Source organism: Chiloscyllium plagiosum, unplaced genomic scaffold (genome assembly GCF_037043375.1).
Source record: "Chiloscyllium plagiosum isolate Xiang-an unplaced genomic scaffold, Cpla_swu_hap1 HiC_scaffold_10, whole genome shotgun sequence".
Lineage (NCBI taxonomy): Eukaryota > Metazoa > Chordata > Chondrichthyes > Orectolobiformes > Hemiscylliidae > Chiloscyllium > Chiloscyllium plagiosum.
Genome location: NW_028270148.1, coordinates 90241732 through 90261510, shown reverse-complemented (window position 1 = coordinate 90261510; position 19779 = coordinate 90241732). Strand labels below are relative to the sequence as shown.

At 43.6% G+C, this 19779-nt stretch overlaps 1 protein-coding gene across 2 annotated transcripts in view; it reads right to left on the bottom strand.

Moving 5' to 3' along the window:
• LOC122552990 (ribosome-binding protein 1-like) overlaps nucleotides 1-19779 on the bottom strand; it is a 147517-nt gene that overhangs the window by 75279 nt on the left and 52459 nt on the right. For both annotated transcript variants that reach the window (XM_043696342.2, XM_043696344.2), the window contains exons 3-5: nucleotides 6159-6316; nucleotides 2995-3117; nucleotides 1559-1711 (exon numbers count right to left, since the gene is read on the bottom strand). In XM_043696342.2, the coding sequence (XP_043552277.2) occupies nucleotides 1559-1711; nucleotides 2995-3117; nucleotides 6159-6316 (434 nt within the window). The remainder of the gene's footprint in view (nucleotides 1-1558; nucleotides 1712-2994; nucleotides 3118-6158; nucleotides 6317-19779) is intronic.

Below are 19779 nucleotides of genomic sequence, written 5' to 3'. Positions count from 1 at the left end.
AGTTAAGTTGCAGGAATTTGACAGTACAATTGTCAGCTTTTAAACAAACTCAGTCTTGTGGGGGAATGGGCAGATAATTACTTGGGCAGATAATTACTTGGGCAGATCTCCACTTGGTGCCTGCAAGACCAAACAAGAAACAATGTGCTGAATTTTACGGAGCATCCCAATCTCCGCCCAGCATTACCGTGGCTAAAATGTCAGGGGAGTCCACTGCCTCCACAGCAAGTCAACTTCCGGAGCAGTATTAATTTCCTGAAGGTGAGACTGCTGAGTTTAGGAGGAAGTCTGCTTCAAGAGATTTCTAGCTGAAAATGTGTTGCTGGAAAAGCGCAACACACATTCCTGAAGAAGGGCTTATGCCCGAAACGTCGATTCTCCTGTTCCTTGGATGCTGCCTGACCTGCTGCGCTTTTCCAGCAACACATTTTCAGCTCTGATCTCCAGCATCTGCAGTCCTCACTTTCTCCTTCAAGAGATTTCTAGCCAATCGGATGACCAACAAATGTTTTGTCCCAGCAGTGCCAGCCAGGAGCAGTGGCCACTGTTGGAACTACAGGCATTCCTAATATGTCAAGGAGCCCAGTTAAAGCTTGGTTCAACGCTGCCTCATGGGAGTTCATAAGATCCACAAAGAAGGCTTACCCCTGCCAACACCTTGCCTGACACTGGCTTGCTCAAATAAAGCTGCTCAGCTTCCCCTTTCCATAGGTTAAAAAGCTAGTGGGAGCAGAATGAGGCATTCAATAAAACATCAATTTGGACCCAACCTACCTTCCCTTGAGAAAAAGAACCGGAAATGACATCACACATCTTAAGAAACCAAGACCTATAAATAGAGAGGCAGGACATACCGCCAGCACTTTACCAGAGACTTTCACTGATGATGTTACCTAGTATGGTGATGAACCATCTGAAAACAAACCTTCAAGCTCAACCTGAGCTACAAATCTTCTCAAAAATCGCTAATCCAATATCTTCATTTTAAAACAGATTACACCAAATAATGTGCTCAAGCAATAAAGCTCCTTTCTCTAGCCTATACAAGCCCAACTCTGCTTTACGTTAACTATTTAACCTACAAGTTCACATTTACAAGAAGATGAACTGTTCAATGTGGATCTGTACTAAAACCATGTCTTGGATTTTAACACTTCCTCTTATATTTCACACGTGCATCCACATTTCTGTGCCTCCTCTCACTGCCCTTGAGAGTGGTTTCTCTGCCATGTTACCACTCATGGCTCCAAGGGATTGTCTAAGAGGATGGGTCTGGGAAAACGTTTCATTGACCATTTAAAAGGGATATTGGTCCCTTTCAGCTCTGGTCCACAACATAAACACTCCATGATCCAACAGTGAGAGAAAACAAAATAGTAGCCAATGCCAATGGCTATTGGCACTCTCTGCCTTGCCCCTTCCTCTATGGTTTCCTGGAGAATGTTGAAAAAGGGCCAATCTTGCCTTAATATAGGACATTCAGGCACACAATGGTGAATTGGTATCTCAGATGTGTTAGAGCATTAACTGGGTTAGGGAGTGATAGATAACTAGTGACCTTAGCCTGCAGTTGCTGTGTCTCAGCCACGTGGTCCTGGTAACTGGCCTGCATACGGGCCTGCATCGCATTTAGCTCCTCCTCCCGCATCGTCAGCTGCTCCTTTAGCTTTGTTTCATTGGCTGAAGCTTTGGTTTTTTCAGCTGCAAGTTCCTGAAAGTTACAACAATTTAAAAACAGATATATTAAAAGGTAAGTAAAATGGACCGTTTCTACCTTCCTCTTTCTTCTCTCACCTACAGGTGTTCATCTCTGATTCTTTCCCCTCCTTTTCCCCTCTTCCATTTAGGGGGAAAGATGTCTACCTACATTCATTATTCCCACACCAAATGGGAATAATGACAACAGTTTTACATTATTTTTACATTGCATTATAACATTAATGCAGACTACACTTTCTTACACCTGGCTTCCTGTAAGGACCCCATACCATTCTCCCAGTTTCTTCACCTCTGTTGTATCTATTCCAATGATGTTACCTTCTAAACAGACTCCCAACGATTCTTCCTTTTTCTTCAGGTGTACCCTCATCGAAACCACATCTGACAAAACCCACTGCTTGCACTTCTACATTCATCCTTTCACCTCCCTCCCAGGATAACCGGGTTCCCTTTCTCCTCACTTCTCAGCCTCTCTAGTCAATAGATTATCTTCTGCCTTTCCTGTAACCTCCAATATGATGTCACCACCAAATACATCTGTAGCCCGCACTCCATTATCAGTATTCTGAATGTACCATTCCCTCCTCAACACCTTGGTCCACTCCTCTATCACTTCCAATGCCCATCCTCCTCCTAGGGCATCGTCCTATGCAATCTCTACTTTGGGGAGACCAGATGCCGACCAAGTGACTGCTTTGTGAAACACCAACAGTCCAGAAGCATCACTCAACCTTGCTGTCGCTTGCCATTTCAATACACCTTCTTACTCTCATTGCTCACATTGCTGTGCTAGTCCTGCTGCAGTAATCCAGGAAAACCCAACACAATCTGGAGGATCAGGACCTCATTTTCTGATTAGGCACCTTACAAGCCTTTGGGCTTAACACTTAGTTTAGCAATTTAAGACCACAAACTCTGGTCTCTACTTTGATATCATCCCCTCCCCATAATGCCTGTATCTTGCTTTCATGCTTTTGCTTTCAGTCAGAGTTACCTTTATTCTGCTATTAACACCTGCTTTGGACCAATGCTTTGTGTATTCTGTATAATCATCACTATTCCACTTGCCTTTTGCTCCACAGCACCTTTGATTCTAATCTCCCACCTTTCCCTGAGCTTACCTTTTGCTCCAACTGTCTCTTCCCTCTTTTTTCATCAGCACCAAACCTGCCATTTGCCCTTAATTCTGAAGAGTGACACTGGACTCAAGATGTTAACTACCTCCACAAATGCTGCTGAATTCTTCCTGAATCCACGCTATGTGACAAACTATACCTTGTTGACTTCCCGGAGCTTGCTTTTGGCTGCACTGGAATCCTCTTGCTCTGCTACAAGCTGTTTCTCTTTCTCGTCCAGTTGGCGTTTCAGAGCTGTTACTGGGTCTCCTTTTTGAGTAGCCTATAAATCACAAAAAGTAATCAGAATGGATAAGAAAGAAAAAATAATACAAACATAGTGTGCATTAAATTCTTAAATATTGCCCTTCTTATCCCAACCAACATGAGAAGGGGTAATAAAACAAATTGGACTCAATGGTAAAAAGAAACTTGTAAGTATACTGCAGCTTCATAACTCCAAGATGTCCCTAAGTGCCAAACAGATTTTTTTTGGAATTAATTAATTGATGAGTAGTCACGGTTATAGTGTAGGACATGTGACAACCAATTTGCACACAGCAAAGTCTCACAAATAGAAACGCAATAGTAGACTGACAATCTGCTTCATGATTGTTGATTCAGGGCTGAAGATTGAACACGATAACTGGAAGAACTTCTCATGGAGTCACAGAGCCATAGAGAAGGAAGCAGACCCTTCAGTCCAAGCTGAACATAATCCCAAATCAAATTAGTCCCACCTGCCTGCTCCTGGCCCATATCCCTCCAAACCTTCCCTATTCATGGGTTTATCCAAATGTCTTTTAAATGTTGTAATTGTACCTGCATCTATACTTCTTCAGGAAATCCACCCCACGCACAAACAACCCTCTGTGTAAACAATTCGCCTCATGTCTTTTTTAAAATCTCTCTCCTCTCACCTTAAAAATGTGGCCCCTAGTCTTGAAAATTCCCCATCTCAGGGAAAAGGCAACTACCATTAACTCTATCTATACCTCTCATTATTTGATAAACTTCTATCAGGTCACCTCTCAACCTCCTACGCTCCAGTGAAAAAACGATCCCAGCCTATCTTTATAAATCAAACCTTGCATATCCAGCAACATCCAGCCAAATCTCTTCTGGACCCCCTCCAGCTTGATAATATCCTTCCTATAACTTGCCTTGGAACCTTTTCATCCACCAGAAAGGGCAAATGGGGCCTCAGTTTAATTTTTCATCTGAGAGACAATACCTCCAATGATGCAGTGCTCCTTAGTACAAACTATAATATTCACAATGTCAATTTCCTATCCGTTTCAGGAAAATCAAACAAGTTGGAAGTTTTACTGTGACTTCTACATTTCAAGGAATAGCTGGTGCAAAACGCAAAGGAAACCCCTCAGTGCTGGGTTATACAGAGTGTGAATGCAGCTTGATATGCACCATAATTTGAGGCAGTCTAATGTTGCCAGGGCAACCAATTTTCAAAACACTGCAATTTGCACCCATAGGGATTGAGAAATATTAATACAAGCGGCAACCAAATCCCACTCTTCCCAAACCCATCAATCAGATACAGCAGGAAAATGGGGAACCAAAGGAACTATCGACCTCCCCCATAAGTAACGAGGTGTGACGTAGAACTGTAATCCAGCTGTGCAATATTAGGACATAGTGAGGACTGCAGATGCTGGACAGTCAGAGCTGAAAAGTGTGGTGCTGGAAAAGCACAGCAGGTCAGGCAACATCCGAGGATACAGGAGAGTTGAAGTTTCAGGCATAAGCCCTTCATCAGGAACATGAAGGGGGGAGGGCACTGAGAGACAAATAAGGGAGTAGAGATGGGGCTGGGGATAAGGTAAATGTGGATAAGGTGATAGGTGGATGCGGGTGGGAGTGAATGTGATAGGTCGGTAGGAAGGATAGAGCAGATGGTGAGAAGGAAGATGGACAGGCCAAGAGGGCGTGCCAAGTTGGATGGTTAGACCTGGGATGAGATGGGAGGGAGGGGAGTTATGGAAACTGGTAAAGTCGATATTGATGCCATGTGGTTGGAGGGTCCTGAGGCAGAAGATGAGGCATTCTTCCTCCAGTTGGTGGGTGGTTTTGATTTGGCGGTGGAGGCGGCCCAGGACTTGCATGTCCTTGGGGGCTGAGAGGGGCAGTTGAAGTGGTTGGCCACAGGGCAGTGGGGTTGCTTGGTGCGTGCGTCCAAGAAATGTTCCCTGAACCATGTAAAACTTGCATCCACACCTACCCCCCTCACCTCCATCCAAGGCCCTAAAGGATCATTTCAAATCTGGAGATTTTCCTGCACATCCACCCATTTCATCTACTGTATTCGTTTCTCTTCATGTGGTCTCCTCTACAGGAGACAGGATGCCAACTCATGGAACAGTTCAGGGAACATCTCTGGGACACATACACCAAACAACCCCACTACCCTGTGGCCAACCTCTTCAATTCCCCCTCACACTCCCCAAGGACATGCAAGTCCTGAGCTTCCTCCACTGCCAAATCAAGCCACCCACTAACTGGAGGAAGAACGCCTCATCTTCCACCTTGGAAGTCTCCAATCACACTGCACCAACATCGACTTCACTAGTTTCACAAATCTCCCCTCCCCTTACCTCATCCCAGATCCAACTCTCCAAATCGGCACCGCCCTCTTGCCTGTCCATCTTCCTTCCCACGTATCCATTCCGCCCTTCCCACTAATCTATCACTATTACCTCCCACCTGCATCCACCTATCGCCTTCCCACCTACCTTCTTCCCAGCTTCACCCCCCCCTCCCCAGTCCTGATGAAGACCTTATACTCAAAATACCGTCTCTCCTGCTCCTCAGGTGCTGCCTGACCTGCTGCGCTTTTCCAGCGCCACACTTTTCGACTCTGCGCAATATTAGGAATGGGTTTGACACCAAATTCCATCCAAATTCCTCTACCCTGAATCTATTAAACAGGCTAATTAAATGAAAGAATTTAGCACCAGCCTCAGATCCAGACTGATACATCAGGGGTTGCTTGGAAATGGCTGGCGGTAGTTTGGAAAGCCCAATGATTCCCCTTATTGGAGAGAGAAAAATCGAGTTTGAATATTTCTCCTGGTAAGGCCAGGAACAGGGCCAATAAGCGTGGCACGTCCAAGTCACTGACACGACTTTGAGCAGTTGGTCAAGGGAGTGGCTTACACTTTAACACTAAATGAATCACGAGCACTGTGAAGCACTTTGAGATGTTCCGTGGTTGTGAAAGGCAACTTTATTTTTACTGATTCCTTGCCAAAACAGTGAGAAAGCAAATGAATGCAATGCCTGGCACAAACCGAACAGGTAGCTTACTGTGTGCCAGGTGTCCTGCACAATGCCCGCCTTGTCCATCAGGATCTCGATGAGCTGCTGGGCCTCTCCCTCGCTGAAATCCATGCTGCTCACTGTGGAAAGCAGGGTTTTGTAAGGAATGTAGAGAGGGCCATCCAAGGAGTCAGCAGGAACATTGACTGAGAAAGTGGGAAAACAAGCCACTGTTAATGAGTTGACCTCTCACCAATTGATTACTGACACGTCTCAGCATTAACATCGTAAGCAACAGATGTTCCACTGCCTTACTTGCAAATGAGCTGCAAAATGATGGATTTTACAACTCCACCTCCATACAATCAGACACAGCTAAAGCAAGAATATATACTGCTCTCGTAGCTTGATCAGGCTGTGATGGGTTTCCCCATGGATCGCTGAGTTCATGCTGTAAGCAGACAGCTGGACAGTATCAGGGAGCTCCCAGATCCTGTGTTGATCGGTGTTGGGGAGAATGAACTAAATTATTGGTTAAGAGACTCTGATGGAGACAAGCACTGTGTGGGCATCCACTGAAGACATCAGCTTCAACTCCACTGGAACACAGCCATTCACTGCCATCGACATTGGCCACTCTGATTTGGACCAGAGAGAGAAAAAAACTTTTGTTTATACATAACCTTTCACTCCTTCACAAAATGTTTCAAATCAATTAATGATAAAATCAAAAGGAAAGTCCATGGCTGACTGTATGATATGGTTCCACTTCTATGACATGTGACAATGTCCAGCTGTGGGGAAGAATCAAGGGCACTCTCCCAATGCCATCACAGATGGGGTACCAGTCGTGATGGTACCTGGCTCCTAGTGGTAGGCTTAGTAGACATAGGAGCCAGAGACTCCATTCAAAAGAGAAGGTGTCACACACTAATAAACAGTCGCATCTGCTACAATGTGTATTACTTCTAGAGATTTCAATAACCCTTTCCCTCCCCATAGCCCTAACCATATTTCCTTAACCATACACACCTAGCAACCAGAACTGGAGACACCTTCATGCCTCTCTGAATTCTTTCACAGTTCCCACTGCTGCCTGGGAGGCTGCTGTTCTTTCGGTACTGGATAGCCTTCAATTTGCCGTCCAGACTTGGGGAGCCAGTCTGCTGCCATTTACTAAACAGTGCTGAGTGCCTCCAATGCTTGTATTGCTGGGTTCCCAACCCACACTTCACCACCACAGTAGGATTCAGTCTCAGGAATGAAAGCTCTGTCCTACATTTCACCCAGTGCTGGCAATATTTCAATGCCAAGCTGATTTAAATATAAGGCAAAGACCAGCAATCAGGAGCGGGGCCTGCGCCATACAACATATAATCTCTGCAAAATAATTGGCAGCGTGTGGAAAAGAACTTGGCACTGCAAAGAACTACCCACAGATACAGCAATAGCTTGCATTTATATAGCATCTTTAACCGGGCAAACATCCCAAGGTGCTTCAGAGGAGTGTAATCAAAAAGTTTGTACCATGATTTTATACAAACACCTGATGAGCATCCATCATTCTGTGGCATGGCATTGAGACCAAATGGTATGTTTCCCACACAAAGGTGTAACAAACACTGGAGCTCTGAAACCTGCCCTGTACACGTCCAGGACCTGAGTACTTACAATTTAAGGCATAGAATATTTTATAATGTTAACTGTGGCTTAATTGGTAACAAGTTAGCTAATCACTTGTGAGATCTTGCTGTACACAAGTAGCCATATCTCCAATATGACAACAGCCATTACACTTCAAAAGTGCTTATTCACTGATGGGACATTCTGAGATCCTTTCCTTTTTACTCAATCTCTGTCACATTGGAAGGATTGATTCTGCTTACACCACCCTAAGGGGAATGGATGGATACTTGAAAAGGGAAAAATACAGCAGAGCTCTCAGGAAACAGCCGATGGTGGGACTATGTGAATAGCTGTTCTGAAGAGCCAGCACAGGCACAATGAGTCAGACAGCCTCTCTCCATGCTGTAAATCTATGATAAGCAGAATTCCCAAATTGCACACTTCTGAAATGACTTGTATAAACAGGATGAGAATAATTAGGATTTTTTTTGTTATTATATCCCCAGAAGATCTGCTCTGCTCTCCCTGTCTCTGATTAAGCAGCTGTTTCCTTGGTGCCCCTGTGCTGCCTGGCTGTCAGACAGATGTTCTGCCTTGCAAGCCCAATCTCCTATTAGCCCAAGACAGCAATGACACCAGAGGAGTCATAACTCGCGGCTGATGTTGAATCAATTGACGTGCCAATGCTCACAGGATATGACACTCATTGTTACGTATAAGGCAACAAGTCCAAAACCGAATCAAAATGCAGATCGGTCTGTCTCACAGAATGGATGAAGGAAGCTCTTTGTGAACTGTTATTACACTCTGGAGAGCAGATCAAAACTCAACTGAGTAGATCAATTCAGGTGAAGGGAATTTCATAGAATAAATTAAGCTAGGGGTATCAGAACATATTCCCAATGTTTGTTTACATTTTCCTTGTCACACAAACAGATGAAAGTGGGAGAATGATTCCATTCAGAATTTTTAATTGGGAACTGATGGCCCGGTTGCTACCTGGGAAATCTAAATTAAAAGGCTGTCAACTGACAGCTTTAATGGTGCTTAAAAGTTTAAACAAAATGTAAGAGAGGGATTCCCCACACTGCAAACACCGCCCCATCCAGGAGAAATGTGCCAACTGTTTTAAGCTTCTTGGATACTTGCACAACCTCTGTTTGTGCTGGTAGCTAGTCCTGTCAGAAGATCTGTTCTTGTGGTATACCATGCTCATGTGTCATACATCATCTTCTCATACCAATACAAGAGAAAGAATGTTAGGTATTCCTAATTATTATTTTGCGTCAACCGCCTTTCACACAAAACAACTGGTTTGTGGCAACAATAGGTGAACGCCAAATGTTAGTAAATACTGACAAATCGGGGAGAATTGGAAACTTTTGTCCTTCAGCACAGCTTTTACTCAAGTCACCTATCAGTTCTGGCCCCAGGCATCTTTCCTCAGTTCTGCCCCTACCTAAGTCACCTCTTGCCCAACCTGTATTAGTAGCTAATGCCAGACAAGGACAGAAACTTTCATGAAGAATTCCCACCACTTTATGAAGCAGGGAATCACTCCAGTTAGCAGCAGAATTTGAGCACAAAGCTCACAGAGAGGCAAGGGAACAAATGACCATGAAGGTGAGAGGGAAGTGAGGCAGTGGGTGGAGGGGAAAGGTAACAGGGAAAGGGAAGGAGGATGAAACTAGGGAATGTTGTGATGAGGGCAGTAGTGATAAGATGTCCTAAATCTCAAGGCCACTCTTGAACTGTCAGCTATTTGAAAAAATATAGCCATCCTTTACTAGTATTCCAGGTCAATCGAGACACATTTCAAACCCAAATTTTACTGAAGAAACACTAAGCAGAATGGATGGAACATGTTAGTGTTAGGTGCTAATCTATTGGTAAGCGTATTAACTGAGTCTCAAGGTTCCTGGTCCTACTACAGGACTTGAGCACAAAGATGATCAAGGCTGGTATGCTACTGCACTACTGAGGGAGTGCTACAGTGCTGGAAATGTCAAATTTGGGATTAGATGTTAAACCCAGACACTACCTGCGAGCTTGGCTGACACAAAAGATCCCATAGCATGAAGTAGAGCAGCGTGGAAACTCGTAGTGTTCTTGCCAATATTTATCCCTCAACCAACATCAGAAAAAGAGTTATCGGGTTATTATTAGATTACTGTTAGTGGGAGTTTTCTGTACGCATGGTAGCTGATGTTTCTACGTTACAACAAGCTCTACACTTCAAAATGCGCCCCATTGTCTGCAGAGCACTTTGAGATGTTCAGTGACCATGAAAAATGCAATGTAAAGGCAGCCTTTTTTTAAATGGCATGGTTGAAGGTTAATTGTTGGTCAGATCACTCAGGAGAACTCCTTTACTTCTCTTCGCACATGCCATGAGAACCTTTACTTCAAGTTATGGGGACAGACTGGACCTCATTCAAGGAGCAGAACCTCCAGCAGTGTGGCTCTCCATCAGTGTTAGCCTGAGGTACATGGCCAAAGCTCGAGAGATGGATTTGAACCTTAAGCACAGAGTCAGAGCAAAGGTAACCCATTCACTTCACAGGTAAGTTGTGCAAATTAAAATCAAATGATTATTAAGATGATTGTGTGTAATGCATGGGGGACATTTCCAAATGGAATCTGAATATCACACTGAAAAGCCGGATCCACACATATCTATGTATAAAATTCAATCAGTTTTGCACAGGGGTTTCTCCTTTTCTATAAGCTAATGGTTCCAAAAGAGTTAATGTTGAAGTTGCATTAACTCCACCCAACCTGATGATGTCACACAGTCTTTGGGTGGAGAAGGACTTAGTCTTGTCTGAGATCCCAGTACAGTCAGGTGTGACATTCCTGACTCTGGATAGTTGAAATTATGCATAACTAATGAATATTAATTTTACTTAATGCGATCAGTTTGTACAATGAGGCAGACTTGATTAGAGAGCTTAAAGTGAAGCAAGCCCTTGGAAGCAGTGACCACAATATGATAGAATTCAACCTGCAGGTTGACAGGGAGAAGCTGGAATCAGTTGTGACTGTATTACAATGTAAAGGTAACTATAAAAAACATGGAGGAGGAGTTGGCCAGAGTTGATTGGAAGGGGAGCCTAGTAGTGAAGATGGTTGAACACCAATGGCAGGAGTTTCTGGGGATAATTTGGGATGCACAACAGAAAGGCAACGCAAGGAAGAAGAAAGATACTAAGGGGAGGATGAGGCAAACATGGCTGACAAGAGAAGTCAGGGAAAGCATAAAAGCAAAAGGAAAAGCATACAATGTGGTGAAGGTTAGTGAGAAGCCAGAGGATTGGGAAGCCTTTAAAAACAGCAGAGGGTACCTAAAAAGCAATAAGCAGGGAAAGATGAAATATGAGAGTAAGCTAACTAAAAGAAGATTGCAAGAGTTATTTTCAGATATATAAAAAAGGTAAGAGAGAGGCAAAAGTGGACATTGGACCACCGGAGAATGAGTTGGAGAAGTAGTAATGGGGAACAAACAAATGGCAGAGGAACTGAACAGGTTCATTGCATCAGGTTTCACAGTGGAAAACACCAGTGGCACACCAGAACTTCAAGAGACCCAGAGGTCAGAGGTCAGTGCAGTGGCCATCAAAAAAAGAGAAGATGCTGGGGAAACTGAAAGATCTGAAGGTGGATAAACGACCTGGACCAGATGGACTACACCCCAGAGATGTGAAAGATATAGCTGAGGAGAACATAAAGGCATTGATAGTGATCTTTCAGGAATCACTGGAATTAGGGATGGTCCCAGAGGACTGGAAAATAGCTAATGTAACCTCCAGTTTAAGAAGGGAGAAAGGCAGAAGACAGGAAACTATAGACCATTCAGCCTGACTTCGATGATTGGTAAGATTTTAGAGTCCATTATTAAGGAAGTGTATGTAAAACAATGCTAAGTCAGCACAGCTTCCTCAAGGGAAGGACATGCCTGACAAATCTGCTGGAATTCATTGAGGAGGTAATGAGCAAGATTGACAAAGGAGAGCCAGTGGACGTGTTCTATTTGGATTTCCAGAAGGCCTTTGCCATACAGGACATTGCTAAGTTAAATAAGAGCCCTTTGTTAGGGACAAAGTACTAGCATGAATAGAGGATTGGCTGTCTGGTAGAGGCAAAGGATAAAGTGTTTTTTTCAGGGTGGCAGCCAGTGACTAGCAGAGTTCCGTGGGGCTCAGTGTTGGGATCGCAATTATTCGTATTATACATTAACAACCGTGATGAAGGAAATGAGGGTATTGTTGCTAAATTTACAGATGACACAAAGACGGATGGAGGAACAGGTAATGTTGAGGAAGTGAGGATGCTGCAGAAGGACTTGGATAGTTTAGGAGAGTGGACAAAAAGAGCCAGATGGAATACAATGTGGAAAAGTGAGGTCGTGCACTTGGCAGGAATAATTCAATATTTTCTGAATGGGGAAAGACTTTAGAAATCTGAAGCACAAATGGTTCAGGGTTCTCTGAAGGTTAACTTGCAGGTTCAGTTGGCAGTTAAGAGGGCAATGTAATGTCAACATTCATTTCAAGAGGGCTAGAATACAAGAGCAGAGATGTACAGCTAAGACTGCATATGGCTGTAGTCAGCCTGCATTTGGAACATTGTGAGCAGTTTTGGGCCTCACATCTAAGGAAGGATGTTCTGGCATTGGAGGGAGTCTAGGGGAGATTTACAGGAATGATCCTGGGGATGAAGGGTTTGTTATATGATAAGTCTATGAGGACTGTGGGTCTGTAATTAATGGAGTATAGAAGGATGAGGTGGAATTTGAAACTTACAGAATCCTGAAAGCTTGAACAGAGTGGATGTGGAGAAGATGTTTCCACTAATAGGAGAGACTAGGCCCCGAGGATATACAGCCTCAGAGTGAAAAGGCAACCCTTTACACCTGAAATAAGGAGGAATTTCTTCAGCCACAGGGAGGTAAATCTGTGGAACTCATAGCCTCCAGAACCTTCTGTGGCAGCCAGGTCATTAAGTGCATTTAAGACAGAGATAGATAGATTTAAGACAGAGATAGATAGATTATTGATTGAACATTACAGGGAGTGGACAGGACAATGGGGTGGAGAAACATATCAGCCATGTAAAATGGTGGGAGACAAAAAAACTGCAGATGCTGGGATCCAAGGTAAACAGGCAGGAGACTGGGAGAACACAGCAAGCCAGGCAGCATCAGGATGTGGTTACATTTCAGGCGTAACCCTTCTTCAGAACTGGGGTTGGGTGTATGGGGAGCTACAGATAAAGGAGGTGGCAGGGCCAGGGTGGTGAAGTGGGGATAGGTGAAGACAGGTAGAGGGTATGACCTGGTTGGTCGATGACTGCAGCTCCCCCCAGTCCTGAAGAAGGGTTTCACTCAAAATGTCAACCTCCACCTCCTGATGCTGCCAGGCTTGCTGTGGTCTTCCAGCCTCCTGATGATTAAATGATGGAGCAGACTCAATGGTCTAATTCTGCTGCTCTATCCTACGACCTTATGATCATTCAATAAACATTACCTAGTTATGTGAGACAAGTCTTTCTACTCGTTAAGACTCTCTAGTGGTCCATTGTCTACCACTGATAATGGGACAGACTCGTAGGATGAACAGTGAAAAGAGGATTGATGGCAGCTAACTACCCTAACCACTAACTGTTGGTGGTTCATAGCTAGAGCCTAACATGATATTTCCAATCCCACTCACAATCCTCGTATATCAAGGGAGACTGTGGGCATGACCTGAATGGTGACCTCCCCTCCCTGGGCTTGTATTGACAAGAAACGGCCAGGTAAAAAAGGGACAGATGAATAGAAGATAATATTTACAACAATAAATAAGTCAAACAAGACACTTGCAGAAGACGATATGTATAAAAGATCACTTCAAAATGAAAATCCCACTGCATCCCAGTCTGCGTAATACTTTAATATTGAGTCCATTGGTAATTCAGCCCATTGCTGAGACTCTTGCTAAAAAGGAAGGGTAGATGCACTTGCTTGCAAAAATCAGAGATCATTAGCAGTGGACACAATGTCAATGTCAAACAAAGTAAGGCCCTACTGTCACCATCTATGGAGGATCTAACTGTTTAGAAGAGATCAAACCAAGTCATAGAGTCATAGAGATGTACAGCATGGAAACAGACCCTTCAGTCCAACTAGTCCATGCCAACTAGTTATCCCAACCCAATCTAGTCCCACCTGCCTGCACTTGGCCCATATCCCTCCAAACCCTTCCTATTCATATACCCATCCAGATGCCTTTTAAATGTTGCAATTGTACCAGCATCTACCACTTCCTCTGGCAGCTCATTCCATACACGTACCACCCTCTGCGTGAAAAGGTTGCCCCTTAGGTCTCTTTTATATCTTTCCCCTCTAACCCTAAACATATGCCCCCTAGTTCTAGACTTCCCCATCCCAGGGAGAAGACTTTGTCTATTTATCATGCCCCTCATGATTTTATAAACTTCTATAAGGTCATACCGCAGCCTCCGACGCTCCAGGGAAAACAGCCCCAGCCTCTCCCTACAGCTCAAATCCTTAAAACCCTGGCAACATCCTTGTAAATCTTTTCTGAACCCTTTCAAGTTTCACAGCATCTTTCCGATAGGAAGGAGACCAGAATTGCGCGCAATATTCCAATAGTGGCCTAACCAAAAACCTATACAGCCGCAACATGACCTCCCAATTCCTGTACTCAATACCCAATAAAGGAAAGCATACCAAACGCTATCTTCACTATTCTATCTACCTGCGACTCCACTTTCAAGAAGCTATGAAGCTACACTCCAAGGTCTCTCTGTTCAGCAACACTCCCTAGGACCTTACCATTAAGTGTATAAGTCCTCCTCAAATTTGCTTTTCCAAACTGCAGCACCTCACAAACTCCATCTTCCACCGCTCAGCCGATTGGCCCATCTGATCAAGATTCCATTGTAATCTGAGGTAACCTTCTTCATTGTCCACTATACCTCCAATTTAGGTATCATCTGCAAACATATTAATTCGATTTGAACTCCTTGTGAGTCAGAAGGAGCAGGAATGCAGTCCTAATGTCTTGCAAGGATCCTTCGAGCCTCTCTACCTCAGCCTCTACCAGCCAAACCCACCTGACACTCACGGGACTCGCTGCAATTCACATCGACCCTGCAATTCTTCCTGCCACTGAGTGCTGTGGGCTGTTCCCATGACTCCATTCTGTGATCTCCTGCACCCAAATGCTTGCACCATTCCTCTAACCAGGTAGATTGTTAAAACAGGCATCAAATTGGATTCCAGGAAATATAAAATACATGTGATCCTGCTGCTGAGATCAACCAGGCCTCCAAAAAACACTTTGGGTGTCCTATCCAGCGCCATCACCCATCCCTCCCCACCACCACCCATACCAAAGAGCCACATGTCACACAGGATTACCAGAATACTACCGAAAATGAGGGACTTCAGTAATGAAGGGAGTTTGTAAAATTTAGTACTGTTCTCCTCAATATACTACTTCCTCCTACTTTTGACCATTATTTGTTTACTCATGTGAAAGATAGTGCTTGTAACTTAATTAAGATCATATGCCTTTCGAGGCAGGTCATCTATCTTTGGATTCGAGATACGTAGCCAGACGGTTTTAAAAGAGAGCTATTAATTAAATTGACGGCTGCATGAATGAAAAATATGACCTAATTTGGGAATAATGCCCAGACCACCCACACATATATGCACCAGTGTTGCAAAAAAACAACAAAGGGGGTTCAAATGGATATTGACAGGAAGTTTGCTGTTTACAGGCTGCAGGATGATAGAGAGCACGCACGGTCAATGCACAGTTCTCAGTGCAGTGTGTTTGCTTGGTTACTTATTGTTTTCCCAAAGTCCCAGATAGAACTCACTTGGTATTGTAATGAGTGTATCATGGTACAGAAAAATGGTCAGACGATAGCATGCAACAAACTGCTTACTCAACTCACGAAGCCCCCACTGCAGTCACTTTAACTCAATAAAACTCCTGATCTTTAAAGTCTCCTCCTAAACAACTCTGGAAACCAGCCCAAACCCTTCCTTCACAACCCTCTTAAAAATCATCAATTCTGACAGAGCAGGAGACTCTTCAGACCCACCATGCCTGTAGGGACAGATCTTGTGAGAAAAGTCATCCAATGAATCCCACACAATCCTACTCTTTACCTATTGTTCTTATTTCTTTCCCTTTTCAAACATATATCCAGTTCCCCGATGAAATTTCCTATTCATCTGCTTTCACTAGTCCTTCAAGCAATGGATTCGAGGTCAAAAGAACCCACTACATAAAATGTCCTTTCCTCTAGTTCAACAGCCAAGCATTTTAGATCTCTATCACTCTGGTGTTGGATTTGATCTCCTTTCTTCCTAAGTGTCTTCTTAACTTTCGATACGGTGATTATCACCCTTTTCACTCCTTTATGTGGATATCCTGCTATGTAAGAGTGCACACAGTAGTTGTTTCCATTTACTTGATAAAGATTTGGGAGATTTGGAGGCTGAAAGGGAGGCATGGGTGGGGGAGGGGGAGTGTGTTGGTTAAGAACATTGTATTCATGTCTTCAGTTTTCTAAAGAGACATTCCAATTTTCTTCATCCCCATAATGAATGGTATAGCACCTAGACACACAAACATTTCATGACACTTCCTGGCAACATAATCAGATGAAGGAGGAGATGACTTTAGCAGAGAGTACTGCATTCTGGTCAATGAGGTGTGTTTTAAAGATAGTCTTAAAGACAGAGAGGGAGTTAGAGATGTGGAGAAGGTGGTGTCCAAACTTATATTACTCCATTACATAGGCATCAACCATTTATTTGGGACAGGTCTGTCTCATCATTTGGCTTGGTGTCAAATTTATCTCCTGATTACCTTCCTGTGAAGCGCTTTGGGAACCTTAGAATGTTTTACAATGCTGTTGAAATCTCTCATGTCACTGCTGTTTCCATTTCAGCTTCAAGGAAATCATTGGACAGAGAGATGGTACTACGCCAGAGGGTCGAAACAGCAAAACAAACGAGAACAGAAACTTGGCTTATGTACAAGAGGAGATATGGCACCTCGCGAGTCACAAAAGGCTGACCATTGGCTATTACAATTCATACAGCTACAGCTATGAACTACAAAAAATGATATTGTATTCTCATTTAGGGCAAGCAGTAAAACAATACTTCATTGATTTTTATTTCAGAACAGCGGCCTATGTTCAGAAGTGATTTTGCTCTTCATGTCACAATGGTTCCTGATATCCTTGTGGGACAGCTTACAGACATCAATTGTTACTGTAACATCTTGTTGTTTTGCACACCTCTGTCTGATGTACTATTATATTACCCATGTAGGGCAACACGGTGGCTTAGTGGTTAGCCCTGCTGCCTCACAGCATCAGGGTCCCAGGTTCGATTCCAGCCTTGGGCGACTGTCTGTGTGGAGTTTGCACATTCTCCCCGTGTCTGCATGGGTTTCCTCAGAGTATTCCGGTTTCCTCCCACATTCCAAAGATGTGCAGGTCAGGTGAATTGGCCATGCTAAATTGCCCATAGAGCTAGGTGCATTAGTCGGGGGGGGTTGCTCTTCGGAGGGTCGGTGTGGACTTGTTGGGCCAAAGGGCCTGTTTCCACAATGTAGGGAATCTAATCTAATCTAATCTAAACTAAACAGTTTTAGGAACATTGGACATTGTACTTGGAAGCAACAATAAGCTATTCAGCCATTCCAGCTCAATCAATCAATCAGTAAAATCAAGGCTCATTTAGTGGCGATCTCAACTTCACTTTGCTGGCTGCACCTCATAAACCATGATTCTAATCTCTATGAAAAATCTACATAACTGGTATATTTAATGACCTCCACCGTTTCCTGGGTAAGAGAATTCCACAGACTAATGGCTCTCCAAGAAAAAAAATCTCCACATCTCTGTTTGGAAAATCAGACTCCTTATTCTTAAACAAAAACAGAAATTACTGGAAAAACACAGCAGGTCTGGCAGCATCTGTGGAGACAGAAAGCAGAGTTAATGTTTCCATCCTTCCTCAGAACTGTTATTCACCTACCATATCCCCGAGTCTACAGGGAGAAAAGCTTCATCCTGTTTTGAGTGGTTAGTCTCTGACTCGCACTGACCAAAACGCAGAAACAGTCTCCACTGTTACAAAAGTGGGAGCTACGCACGAGTCTGTAAACCCATCTCCAGAACCATTTTTGCATGCCGGGGTACTGGAGTGGGTTATAAGTTGCATATTGATTAAGGCAGTTGCATATGTTAAAGTGCAGCTTCCTCCGCTGATCTGATCTTTGCTAGTGGGGCACCCAAAATACAAGTTGTGCACTTTAGACCTATAGAACATGATCTACAGCTCCTGGAATCCTTTGAAGAGGCAGAACACCCATTGGGTGTAGAGCAGGGGTTTTAAATGTGTGGACAGCTCCTATTAATAGTTCCAATCAATAATGCACATTTTGTGCTATTCATGTATATTTTTAATCCCAATAGATACCTGGCCTCTTCCAAATGTGTGCTTAGACCATATCCATGCATAAATGGTTCTGGAGATGGGATTCCAGACTCAGGCGCGGCTCCCGTTTTTATAACAATGGAGAGTGTTTCTCCTTTTAGCAAATTCGAGCCAGAGACTAACCACTCAAAACAGGATGAAGCCTTTTTCCCCTGTAGAAGTGCCTATGACTCAGCGACTTCATTGAATATAGGAGTTAGGATGTTCTGTTGAGCACATAGGTGAGGCCTCTTCTGGAATACTGTGTCCAGTTCTGGTTGCCCAGTTGTGGGAAGAATATTATCAATCTGGAGAGGGTTCAGAAGAGATTTACCAGGATGTTGCCGGGTATGGAAGGTTTGAATTATAAAGAAAAGCTGGGACATTTTTCACTGGAGCGTAGGAGATTGAGAGATGAGGTTTATTAAATAATGAGAGGTATAGATAAATAATGAGAGGTATAGATAGAGTTGATGGTAGTTGTCTTTTCCCTAAGATGGGGGATTTCAAAACTAGGGGACACATTTTTAAGATGACAGGAGAGGAATTTTAAAAAGACATAAGAGGCATTTATTTTTACACACAGGGTGGTTCACATGTGGAATGAACTTCCTGAAGAAGTGGTGGATGCGGGTACAATTTCAACGTATAAAAGACATTTGGATGGATACATGAATAGGAAAGGTTTGGATGGATATGAGCCAGGAACAGGCTGGGGGAGCTAGTTTAGTTTGGGATCATGTCCGGCATGGGCTGGTTGGTTACCGAAGAGTCTGTTTCCATGCTGTATGACTCTATAACAAAAGAGACACTTTTTGTTTTAAACAGCATGAGAAGAGGATGGACATTGATTGTGTCAAGAATCTTAGTTCTCAGACCTGGTAGAAAGACTGATTGGTTAGGGTATTGCCATGGGAATGTAGCAGTGATTGGCAGTCTCCATGACTGCTTTTTGTTCTAATGAGAAAGCTGTAATGCACATACAAATTCCTTTAGACTACATGACATACGATCCTGTGTGTTAACACACATTGCATCTAGTATGCACAAATGCATAGCACTGCATGCCTGACTGATAATCTTAAATTGGTTTCTAGTGTAAGCTTCAGTACTGTCCAGATCACTTTGTAAGTGTTATTCAATACTAAAATCACATTTAATGGTGGACATAGTGCTCTGAAGCTTGCAAACACAGGCTGGTTGAACACGAATGGTATGCTGTCCATTGCAAATGTCTAATGAGACATGTTTTTTGATATGAGATTCCTAGTGAAGGGCTTTTGCCCAAAACGTCGATTCCCCTGCTCCTCAGATGCTGCCTGACCTGCTGTGCTTTTCCAGCACCACACACTCTCGACTCTAATCTCCAGCATCTGCAGTCCTCAGTTTCGTCATGTTTTTTGATATGGTCTGCCAGTCATTAGGACATGCTTGTCACCACAGTGGCACTGAAACTCATATCATACTACTTATTGGTTTGGCTTCATGGCAGCATCATGTTAGTGAAGAAAACCATTTAAAGCTTCG